Source organism: Acipenser ruthenus, chromosome 20, assembly GCF_902713425.1.
Source record: "Acipenser ruthenus chromosome 20, fAciRut3.2 maternal haplotype, whole genome shotgun sequence".
Lineage (NCBI taxonomy): Eukaryota > Metazoa > Chordata > Actinopteri > Acipenseriformes > Acipenseridae > Acipenser > Acipenser ruthenus.
In genome coordinates, this window is record NC_081208.1 from 17,894,466 (window position 1) to 17,907,759 (window position 13,294).

The following is a 13,294-nucleotide window of genomic DNA, read 5'->3' on the forward strand; positions in this document are numbered from 1 at the left end:
TCAGCAGCTTTTCCTCCAGGATTTCCCTGTACTTTGCTGCATCCATTTTGCCCTCTATCTTCACAAGCTTTCCAAGCCCTGATGCAGAGAAGCATTCCCATAGCATGATGCTGCCACCACCATGCTTCAGGGTAGGGATGGTGTTCTCAGGATGATGTGCGGTGTTAGGCTTACGCCAAACATAGCGCTTAGCGTTGAGGCCAAAAAGCTCTGTTTTGGTCTCATCAGACCATAGAATCTTCTTCCACTTGGTCTCAGAGTCTCCCACATGCCTTCTGGCAAACTCTAGCTGAGATATGATGTGAGTTTTTTTCAACAATGGCTTTCTTTTTGCTACTCTCCCATAAAGGCCAGTTTTGTGAAGCACCCAGGCTATTGTTGCCGTATGCACAGTGTCTCCAAGCTCAGCCATGGAAGACTGTAACTCCTTTAGAGTTGCCATAGGCCTCTTGGTGGCCTCCCTGACTAGTGACCTTCTCGCCCGGATACTCAGTTTTTGAGGACGGCCTGTTCTAGACAGATTCACAGTTGTGCCATATTCTCTCCATTTCTTAATAATGGACTTTACTGTGCTCCGGGGGATATTCAATGCCTTGGAAATGTTCTATATCCTACCCCTGATTGGTGCTTTTGAAGAACCTTATTCCGGATTTGCTTTGAATGTTCCTTCATCTTCATGATGTAGTTTTTGTTAGGAAATGTACTAACCAACTGTGGGACCTCCCAGAGACAGGTGTATTTAACCTGAAATCATGTGAAACACCTTAATTGCACACAGGTGGACTCCATTCAACTAATTATGTTACTTTTAAAGTTGCACCAGAGCTTATTTAGGTGTGTCATGGCAAAGGGGGTGAATAATTATGCAATCAATTATATTTGTAATTAATTTAGAACAATTTGTAGATTTTATTTTTCACTTTGACATTATGGACTTTTTTCTGTTGATCAGTGGCAAAAACTCCTAAATAAATCAATTTTGATTCCATGTTGTAACACAATAAAATGTGGAAAAGTCCAAGGGGGGTGAATATTTTTGAGAGCCACTGTATGTAGGTGGTAAAAATGGTCACATATCCCTTTAGAACAATTTAAGTGAGTAAGTGTCAGTCTGAGCCATGTTTGTTTCATATGTAGAAACAATGTCAGTTGTGTCTTGGAACAAATCTGCTGTATTTTGCACATACTGCTTCAATTAGCTATACTGTTGTTTTGGTCCAAGCTGAGGGAGGGAGAGAGAGAGAGAGAGAGAGAGAGAGAGAGAGAGAGAGAGAGAGAGAGAGAGAGAGAGAGAGAGAGAGATTCAGAGAGACAAAGTGAGAGGACCATTACAGTCGGGAGAAATACGACCTAAACAAGACAGAGAGAAAGAGCAAAGTGAGTTTAACTTTAATTTATTTTCTTTCGTTAATGTCAATGTCACTTTAAAAAACAAATTAGTATATATGTTTTGGGCCATATTCATAGAAGAGGTTATGATTTATTTATTTTTAAATCTAAGCCTGCTTTAAAGATGCAGCTCATCAACTATATACATATAATTGGTTAAACAGGGCTTTCTCAAATATTGATCTTTAGCTATTTTACTCATATACTAACATGCCGTAAACAGCATACATACATAGCTAAACTCTATCCATCGTTCCGGTTTAACCAGCAAAAGGGAGTGGAGTTTTGCTGAAAGCTCCTTTAACTTAATTATCGACAAGTGTAACTTTTAGCCACATCTAAAGCTAAACTGTGACAATGTGCACATAAGACAATGAGAAAGAGATGTGAAAGAGAAGCTGGGGACATAAGTCAAAGAGACACTTTGTGAAACAATTTCTGATGCATTTGATCTGTGTAATACAGCAATGCCCAAGAGCTTTTCATTTTTGCTAACTGAGATCACAAGCAATCCAGCTGTTTTAGGAACACCGCCCTTTTGGGAAAACTTGTATGAGGTAATGCTGTTAATCTTTATACAGTGCTGTCTGCTTAACAGAAACAACCAAGTCTTAAAAAGAGGTCAGTGCTAAGACAAAACTTAGCGACAGGGTGTCTGGGATTGTGGTCAGATCTTAGTAAGACTGACCAAATAGCACAGTCAGGTCGGGTCACACTCTTCTTCTTTGATTGTGGTCTGCTTGATTTTTTAGAAATATGAACAACAGAACGGTTAGTAAAGCAATGCTGGGTCAGACATCATCGGTACCTCTTGGATTAACTGCCTTTACCATTAGATGAAGCCAAAAAGCAGGGGGAGGCTGGGGAGGAGGAGGCACAGTGGGGACGTAATGGATTTAGATTAGATATAAATCCCTTCCTTGCCGATCATTAGATGTATTATTTATCAAAAGACAAATAAGATTCTAGGTATTGATTGAACGATTTGTATTGTATTGAAAGCACCTTAAATATGCTGATGTTTTCATGATTTGATCTAAGGTTAAAAGTGAATTCCCTGCCTGAACCACCGCTTTGCTTAACTGGTCAAATCACTGAAAGCTTAGGCAGCCTGGTTAGCATTCCTTGGCTTGTGAGCTACTGTTGTTATATCTCAGAACACTAATACCGTGTTTCCATCTGCCACTGGGACTGACTACAAAGCAGTTTGAAATCAGACTCATTCATTAGCAGCAGATCCAGATCAAATCGATTTCAATTGGGGCTTTGTCTTTCCCTGGTTAGGACTGAAGGCTGACAGAAGTCAATCTCTCTAACTCGCACAAATGATCAAAGTTACCTAATGTACGTCCAATAAGAAGGATGAGGACCAGAGAAAATAATATACGTAGGCTAAACAATATATAGCATATGATACTGTCAAGGAAATATTGGAGGCTGGTGAAGACATTTTTAAATAGTAATTATACAAACTTGTGATACATAGGTGGTCTTTGACTTTTGTGTAATGATCAGTTGCTGATTGGATAATAGACTGCAGATGGAATTGCTGGCAGCTCTAGTTTGATATTGGAACACGATGAGATTGAGATGTACTCACTGGTTTCATGGTTTAGATGCAAATGTGGCTTTTGTAGCTACAGATGTCTAGGCCTGATTAGTACTAGATTTTGATCTAGTCACATCTCAGAAAGCTTATATTAGATAACTGTTTTTATTGATTTAATTCACTGTTTTGTGTTTCAGATTCAAAACTACACCTCCCAATCTCTCTGGATGATGGGTCGTCTACCAATCGCAATGCTTCTCTGTGGACTCCAAGGTTATTTTTATTTTAGAGTAGTTTAATAAAATCAGATGAGCTCAGTTCCTTTAAGTAATCTAGGCTAGGAAGACAGAAATAAGATATTCAGTGTAATATCATTAGGGGTGATTTTACAAAAATGAATACTGAATTATATTCTGGGTTCAGTGGGGATCAGATGGTTAATTTACACGATTGACTGTGTCCTTTGCCTTGTACAAACTACATCCTTTAGTGTTCAGAGATCTGACAGCTTCCCTCTTAATAGTCTTTGACATTCTGGGCTTTAATTCCTGCAGAGAGATTATCCCTGATACATTTGTAGAGGTCAGTTACCACATACACAGACAATAATAGGTTTAAAGATTTATTAAAAATGAAGCTAATAAGCCAAATAGATAGAGATCAATAGATTTGAATTCAGATCACACAGTTTAATCCACAATGAAAATAAAGGAGAATCACTGGCTGTATTCCAGATTCCCAAGAACGCTTGAGTTGCAGTTGATTCAGCGTCCCAGAATGAGAGCGACTCGAATGGGGGGACGGTTGGGGGAAGGGATCCAGTAATGCAGTGAACACCCAAAGCCCTAGACCACCTGAGTGCCCCTTATAAAAGAATTCCATAGTGAAAGCATAGCTAAATGTCATAAAGCATAGGTAAGCACTTTAAAGCACAGATAGGTATGGTAAAGCATATTAAAAATACAAACATGGTAAACCAACACTTATAGAAGTGTCCCATAGTAATAGCTTCGCTAAGTGTAATAAAGCATAGTGAAAGCATGGTAAAAGCATAGGTAAGCATTGTGAAGAACAACGAGGTAGGGTAAAGCATTAATAACCATGGCAAACCAGGGTACACTATGGAAAATACTATTTACCATGGGAAAAACATGTTAAAACATGGCAAAAATACTGTGGCAAACTTGTATAAGGGGGTGCTCAGTGGAGGAAAGAGAACAGGAAAGTGTGACAAGCCAACAATCTCCAGAAGAAGTGGGTTAGAAGCCAGATGTCGACCCTTAACCACACACAGCCAACCCACAACAAACCCTAAATATATAGCTGGAAATATAGCTAACTAGCTACTACTGAATGCTAGGATTTTATTTTATTAATCATTATACCCTTACCTGATAATCCTGTGTATAACACGATTCTTCTGTTTCTCCAGTTTTTATACTAGGAGCTGTCAACGGTCAACAGATTGATATAGGTAACTCAGTTTTTATTTAAAACAATGGCCCCCAACAATAAAAAAAAAAAAAAAAAAAAACACTGCCCTCCTCCAATGTTGAATAACTTTTGGTTCTTTTTCTTATATTTTCTAATTACATTATTTAGATATATATTCAGATTTACTTTGTATTGACATGTATCTATACTGATGTTTATATATATATACACACACACACACACACACACACACACACACACACACAGTATATCAAATGATGTAAAATAACTGATCAACAAATGTATATCTAACCTTTCTTTAGATCTAAACGAAGGACCATATCCAACAGACACCACTGATGAATCACTGACCCCAGGTAGAGCTTTGTTTGTTACAGTATTGGTATGGAAGAAGCACAACCAATTCAGTGTGACAGTGCAGGTCAGTACAGGACAGCAGGATCCAGGACAGGAATCCAGGCTATTGAAGAGACCTTAATAACATAATACTAAAGCCCATTTCACACTGGCATGCTCTACCAGGGTCAGAACCTACCCGGGTCAGGACCCGGTGTCATGCGGGTCGTCTACGCAATTTCACACTGCTTTTGATACAGCAGGGTTGACCTGGGTGACAGACGCAAGACGCAAGTAATAATGCACGTATCAATGCCCCGGAAGCAGCTTGTTACTGATGCTTCAATCCAAGCTACTCTGGATTGAACCATCAGCCCAAATGTTGATTAGAGCAAATGTTTCTTCATCCCTGCTGCAATCTGGCTCATGGTGTTTCTCAATCAACAAAAATATGGCTAAATAGAATTAACAGAAATGAAATGCATTTTTGTCGAGCCAGAACCTAGGTCAGGACCTGGGTAGGAGTGCCAGTGTGAAAGGGGCTTTAGAATGTCAAGTTCTCTCAGGTTTAAAGAGTTAATAAAGAATCATTTCTTTGGCTTTGATCTTATCTGACTTGATTGTAAATCACCTCGAACCCTTCTCTGCCCTACTCTGCCTCTTTATCTCTCTCTCTGCCTCAGATTGTCGAGAGGAACAGTACCCCTGCACCAGGATGTACTCCATCCATCACCCCATGAAACAGTGCCTCCATTCACTCTGCTTCTACAGGTAAGCTTCCCTGCAGAAACCTCCAGCGACTGCTGCAAGCTGGGGATCAGTAAAACCTGGAACTGAAACCAGCAATTGCTGGCGTCCAACTGGATAAAACAAGTGCTCAAGATTAAATGAGATCATTAGCAGTGGAGACAATGGACAGTTTTTTAACACTGCATAACTCGGTCAAGAAATGGTAACACTGCTCAAATCAGCAGACCAGTAAACGAAATACTAATATTTATATTTTTTCCTTTTCAGCATAAGAGACAGCACTGGGGAACCCCATTGGGTTGCATAAACCACTTATCCCAGGGAAACCCTCAGATAAAAAGATTGAAGCAATTAAGGGGATTTCCTGCCAGGGTGGCTTGTCATTCAACCCTGAAGTGCTGTGTTAAATTGCCTTGGTTTATTCTTTAACCAGCATAACCAGCTCTTCAAGTCTCTTGAACTAGCTTGACTAATTGAAACCCATCCGTCTACCAGCTCTGACCAGAATGATTCAGTGCTGCTCATTGTTATAAATTTCCAACAGAGATACTGCTGCAGAGGTCAGAGTGAGGCCTGGGTTTGGTTGATTTTAAAGAGTATTTACTTACTTTTTTTAACTTTTTCTTTACTATTTTATGCTGTTTGCAATCATTGTTGCTCCCATTTTGAGTTTTTTTCCTTCTCTAAATCTGCTTGTCTGGGGAATCCTATGTGCCGGGACTGAACAGCCTTTCTCATTCCATTCCATTTAGATCATGTGACGATCTGACTTTTCACCTTTGCTAAGCCCACCAACTCTGCTTGACAAAGAGGGTTGATGGGACTGAAAGAGGTAGATCAAGGTCACATTGTCACATGATCTGAATGCAATGAGAACAAGCTCCAAGCCAGGTAAAGAAAGACTTAGAGGAAAATGGTACTGGAGCAATGGAAGCAAGACCCATTGCAAGCACAATAAAATAGAAAGCAGGATATTAAAAAGCAATTACAATGATGTTTGAAGCTACTTACTCTTCAAGGTTCTCCATAATTCAAGAATATACATGGGGTGGAAACACGTGCTCTATGTAGCACGTACTTATGTGTAAATACAAATGCCTTTCTCTGTGTCTCAGCCTGCGGCGTGTGTACGTGGTGAACAAGGAAATCTGCGTTCGGATTGTCTGTCTGCAGGAGGAGATCATGAAAGGTGAGAGACATGGCAGGGACCCTTTCTTAGGAAGAACCATGCACCCCATCATTATACTTTTTTATTATTGCAGCAAGGTGGTTTCTTCATTTGCAGAACAGCCTAAGATAACATGCAAAGTATTACCCAGTCTCAGATTTGAAAGATAATGGTACGTTTCCATCTGTCACTGGGATTAACTTGAAAGCGAATTGAAATCAGACTTGTTCATTGCCATTAGCAGCAGATCGAGATCAGATTGATTTAAATAAGGACTCTGTCAGTCCCAGATTGCGGGCTGGCAGAACTCGAGCTCCCCAACACTCGATGGTGGTGGAAGTTACTAATGAGCATCCAATGCGAGACACGAGAACAGGTTTTTAATCTGTAAACAAAATGAATGAATTTTTAAATAGCAAATCCACAAAAATGTATTACTGGTGTTAGTGTGTAATGCCCAGTTGCAGATTAAATTCTAGAATGTAACTGCAGATTGAACTGGGGTAGGCACTGCGATGGAGTTTTAAAGACTGGTTTCATGGTGCAGATGGAAATGTGGCTTAATTCTAGTGTATGTCCTGTGATTGTGTTGTCTGTCACAGCTGAATTGTGTCGTGAGAAGTCTGGCTGGCCACGCAGAATTCAAAGGTCAACCAAGACCTGTCGCCATCGTGAGCTGTTGAATTGGAAACGCTCATGAAGACCAGCAGCTTGAAAGACAGATAAAGTGGACGAGACCAAGCAAACGTTTTCCTGAAGCTCTCCAGTATTAAAAACTCTCAGCACCTCAATGAACACCGAAACATTATTCTGGTCTTCAGAACACACCATTAATTTAGTATCTATCTTTAGCACTTTTGGACACAAGTCTGTACACAGCTTAACTAGCTCTTACTTTAAATATTACTTTATGTCTATAATATCTATTTTACCAGATATATATAATGTGATGATCTTGCTTTGTTTAGTTAGTGGGGATTGGTTAAAATACACATCAATGTGTGAGCAGCCACTTGGACATTTTAAAACAATACACATGTTTGTGTATCTGGTCGACATCCTGGTCTCATATTGCCAGAATCCAGTGACTACAACATTTTCTGAACACCACCACTATACGCTCCATTTAGAGCACTTTCACCACTAATAACATGTGAATACATAAAATCACATTTTACTCAATTTTTCATTTGTGCTTCTATAGCTATAGCCAAAAGTTTTGCAGCACCTATATATCTTGAAATACTAAAAGAAACTTAATTTCAAAGACAAACTTTTCAACTACACGTCTTTTTCAATATCTTTAAAATAAGGCATCCAGTCTAAACATTTGTCATTGAATTTTAGTTTCTTTTAGTACTTCTATATTCAGCACTATTGAATGTTTAATAGTTATAGATTATACTTCTACATATCTTAAGACTGAGTGCTATAGTTGTGGAAGATCAGCACTTAAAGATACCATTCTCAGCTGTTTGTAGTGCTGAAGTAGAATTATCTTTAAGAAGGAAAGTGCTTTGCGGTATGTATTCTTTTGTATAAATATTAAAATGCCTTCTGATTAAACATGTTTAGCATTGTCATGGCTTTCTATCTGTGTGCTAAAAACGGTGTGGATAGTAGGTAAAATAATAATAATAATAATAATAATAATAATAATAATAATAGCGAATGCATCTACAGACATCTTTATGAGTGAAATAACCACAGCCTTCATGAACGCTCATGGACTATTCTGTATATATGACAAGCACAATGGAAGGAAAACAAATTATGAAACTATGAAAATTATAAACCTGAACTAAACTGGGAGGGAGGGGGGAGGGGGGAGGGGGGAGGGATTTTATTGGACACCATCTTTACATCTCTTTACATGTACTTTATATTCTAGTCATGTGGCTAGTTGGTGATTTTATAAGGATCCAAAGCATAAATACTATCAAATTACAATATCATCTTAACAAATGTGTTGATAACCAGGAGCTGTTTCTGCTTCAGACCCTTGGAACACCAATATCTTGCCAACCACTTACACTCCTACATTATCAAGTGCATGTACTGTGGGTTTCTCAGAATATGATGGATGAGCAGGAAAACCTAACATGATATGCGTATTTAAGTTTTTTGTATTTGAGCCTTTGAGAAATCCAGCTCAATCCACTCTGTGGAGATGAATAGCACCTCAAAGCAACACATCACTTTTTGTTTTGTAAAATAACAGATTTCTTTTATTGATTGATGATGCTACTACAGCATGCATTGAAACATTTCAATGAAATGTTGTCATGATGATAATAAAGTAGATTATTATGGCTCTATGCAGATGCTAAGATGTGTTTGTTGTTAGTGTAATAGCTGCAGACACTTGAACACGTGATTCTAGCTTCCTTTTATTGACCTAAAAGCTTCAGTCCTAAACTTACCCTAATAATCAGTAACTACTAATATAAAATATCAGATATTAACTAAGCGGTTAGTATTTAATATTAAGAATTCATTATAACGACTTTTTGGAATGACTCCTTGAATCATCCGGTCCCACTAAGAGGGAAGTATGACCCATGTTTCTAGGTATTGATTAAACTGCTATTGTTTTACAGATCCTTGCATTGTCATCTGTGCATGGTGCATCATACCAGGCATTTAGAGCACCAAGCTTACACAGATGTACACAGTCCTCCCCTTGTAGATTGTCCTTACTCTCATAGTTATCTTGTTTGGTTTTATTATCCCACCTTATGCTCCAGTATCTGTAAGTGAACAGAACGGATGTGCATCAACAATACCTGCTCGCTGTTTCATAAAAGAACGTGAAACAATTTTCCTAATCAAATCATTTAGAAATTGTTATTTTTTAAATGTATTCATTTTCTTTTAACTGGTAAAAGCCCATTGAGACAGGCAAGTACTATAAGTGACAATTGCTTTAAGGAAATAGTTCCTCTTGCTTAAAGATGATCACTTCAGGAGCCTCAATAACTAATCAATAACTTTGAATGGGCACGAATGCAATTCAAGCTCACCAAGTGAAGGAACATCTCTATAATTAAAGGTAAAGTAGTGGATAAGAGGTTCTACATTAATGGTGAGGCAATACCAACAGTGTCTGAGAAGCCTGTGAAAAGTCTTGGGAGAAAAGTCTTGGGAGATGGTATAATGACGACCTAAAGGACAAAGTTCGTATGGGAGAAGTGAGACAACAAGCAGTGCAAGGGTTGAAGAGCATAGACAGCAGCGCTTTACCGGGCAAACTTAAACCCTGGTGCTTTCAGTTTGGTCTACTGCCGAGGTTGCTGTGGCCACTGACTGTGTACAAGGTTTCTTTGACAACAGTAGAGAAGCTGGAAGCTTTAATCAGTTCATACATCAGGAAATGGTTAAGAGTTCCACGCTGCCTAAGCAGAGTGGGACTGTATGGTAAAGGGATACTGCAGCTGCCAGTCTTAGCTTTAACCAAGGAGTTTAAGTGCGCCAAGGTTCGATTGGAAATTACATTGTTAGAGTTACACAACAAATGTGTGAGGGAGGCAATACCTGTGTTGAAAACTGGAAGAAAGTGGGCGGCAAAGGAAGCTGTGGAAGATGCAAAGGCTGCCCTTCATATCAGTGATATCATGGGGCAAGTACAGCATGGAAGACGAGGCCTTGGTCTCAGTTCAGCTTCTCCTACATGGCACAAAGCAGCCCCTAGCTCAACAGAGGAAGCTGGTAGTCAGGATACATGGTGTCCTTTATGTTCATCACCAGCTACATTAAGACACATGTTGACAGGATGTAAGGTGGGTTTTAGCCAAGGTTAGTTTACCTGGCATCATGACCAGGTGCTGCGATGTTTGGCCTTAGTATTGGAAGACAAGCGCAGCATGACCAACAGCTTGTCACCAATTCCAGCAATAGATGACACACGAAGAACAACAGTCACATGAAGTATCAGAAAACTATATATATATATTTTTTTAAAACTCAAAGTTCCAGTTTCCATTTCTACTTTATTTAGACGGTTTAATTATTTAACTACTGCAATCCTGTACTAGATAGACATCCCAAAGGCAGAGATAAGAAAATAAAATTAATGAAGAGAAGCACGAATGGAAATCTGACAGGTGAGTTAGACAAGATAGTAACCAGATCATTGAAATTTTTACCACTGATATTTCAATAACGCTTTAGTTAAAGAACTAATGACACTATGGAAGACATAAACACTGTACAACTACTTGCATAATCCTTCATAATCACTTTGAACACCAAATGAATATGCTTTTTAACTATTAATAACATGTTGTCATAACATTTGTTAGAATTACTGTAACTGAAAATGCAGCATTTCTGTGATTCGTAGCCATTGCCACTTTTAGTGTAATTATGATCGAATTAATAATATTATTTTTGCTGTATTAGTGTTAAAGAAACATATTTAGCAAGTGTGTTATGAATGCTTCGTACGCTACGATTCACAAAAATGCTGCATATTATTAACAGTTAAAAGCATTATATTGCATTAAGCTCAAATCAGGTAATCAGGTTCTTATTTTAAATTTTCATTTAGAGGAGTGTTGTCCACCCAGCACCAATCTGCTTCTGTCTCCTGGTCGTTGAGTCCAATCCAGTGCCGGTTGCAATAGTTTTCATATTTGCTCCGAGTCATCTTTCCCAATAAGAACCTCTAATCAGAAAACAAACCTCTGTCATTTAATCTCTGACAATTGATAGCCTGCCTTCTAAAAGTAAGAGGGGGTTCATATATATTGTATTTACTGATGTTTATGTTTATCTTGAACAAACTGGTGTTTGATTTGCACGTTTGTATTAAGCATACCGGTATGTCTGGTAACTACAAAATAAAACGTACATGTTTGGTTGCTAAAATAAAAATAAAAAGCAAACGGTTCATCTATTGTATCACCATACATTCCTCAGACAGTTCCTGTTAGGTTTGGTTGTATAAATAAACAACACATAGTCCTTTTCTCTTAATTACTGAAAACAAAGCTTTGTAGAAATTATTATCACACCTGCTCTTCCTCACTGTCTATAATCACCAGCTGAGCCCCAATTGATACAGTTATCATGACTGGTCCAGTTCATGTAATCAGATGAAAAGTACCAGCTTCCTTTGAGCTTCTGCCAATTCTCTGGGCAGGGTTTGCAAGCTCGTTCTATGAAATGAGACACAGAAACAGTTCTAACAAGTAAGTGCACATTTACAAAGCATTGATAGTCTGGTCATGAATTTAAAACGTGTTCATTGTACAACATTTTACAACTTAAAAATGTTTAAAAGCACTTAAAAAATGTTATTGCTCAGATGTCTAGTTGTATTTTTATAAAATGTATTATAACTTCTTATGTGTCACAGTGTTTTATTTACTCTGTGTTATTCTTATCCTTCAACTCATCTTTGAACTAAGAATAATTTCCAGACATCCGAGACAAAAAGATTAACATTAGGGCTGTTGGTGGTGCTGTGGGTTAAAATCCAGCTCAGTAACTTTGCCCTCTGCACTGCTTTTCACACTCATCTTTAATACAGCAGAGAGTGCACTCAGACTAGACTTACTCCTGTTTGTCTTCATATCTCAGGAAAATCTGAGTTGAAATAACTCCCCACCCCAAGAGGTAGTTTTGTTATTGAATTAAAATATATACAGCTAACAAAATTACAGTAAATCATATCTAATATGCATTACTATCATTTTAAAGGTCTCACATTTTCCTATATAAAAGGTGCGCACATTATTGTGTTTCTTTAATGGAGGCTTGGTGGTCCAGTGATTAAAGGGCTTCATATGAGAAAGCCCCCAGTTCTAATCTCCGCTCATCCACTGACTGTGTGTGACCCTGAGCAAGTCACTTAACATCCGTGTGCTCCGTCCTTCGGATGAGACGTTAAATCCAGGTCCTATTGCAAGTGATTCTACCTGTGTAGTTCACACCCTAGTCTGTAAGTTGCTTTGGATAAAAGCTTCTGCTAAATAACTAATTAATAATGTTTTTTCCAAGCTACTAATAAGATCAAATGAACTGATTGCTCCTTACTGAATGTTTAATGCTGCATCCCTGCATTCCACTTCAAGAGGTTACACCAGGGAACACAGAAACACTGTACTAATTGGAAAAGCAGCGATTCAAATACGTAGTTTAATTGAAAGTTGACCACCTTTGAGTAGAGGACTTTGTCAGCCATTTCTGGTATGTTTGTAAAGAAAACTCAAATGAATAATTGAGTTATTAGATCACAATTTGCTCATATTCGGTTTCCTCTGACAAAGTCAAAGCCAATCAGCTGCTGCCATGTTATTGAAACTACTGCATTTTGAACCATAACTACTCCAGAAATTTGACTAGCCTTACCAATTGATCTTCTGTGGCAATGCACTGGTACTGTAGCAGTAAGGGCATCTGCAATGGTGTGAGGCTTTTCATAGAGTGGTACCACATTGTTAATGAACTCTCCAGGTAGGTGGAAAGATGAGACCACTTTATTACTATTTGCATGTACAATGTTACGCATGCAGTTACCTATTTGAGGAATCCATTCCCAAATCCTCTATACTGTACACACTGCAGGTAAACTGGTTTTGATCTGTCACGGTTGGGAGTTTAATCAGACTCAACTGCATAGGTTCAGAAGCATTGGCTCAATT

General features: G+C 38.4%; 1 protein-coding gene across 1 annotated transcript; it reads left to right on the plus strand.

The window, feature by feature from the left end:
* Positions 1-1,268: 1,268 nt before the first annotated feature.
* Positions 1,269-8,217, plus strand: mfap5 (microfibril associated protein 5). Its single transcript, XM_034043230.3, has 7 exons — positions 1,269-1,377; positions 3,136-3,211; positions 4,371-4,412; positions 4,696-4,749; positions 5,413-5,500; positions 6,595-6,668; positions 7,250-8,217. Exons 2-7 carry the CDS (start codon positions 3,166-3,168, stop codon positions 7,345-7,347), a joined length of 402 nt encoding a protein of 133 aa, XP_033899121.1. The 5' UTR covers positions 1,269-1,377; positions 3,136-3,165; the 3' UTR covers positions 7,348-8,217.
* The last annotated feature ends 5,077 nt before the right edge of the window (positions 8,218-13,294 follow it).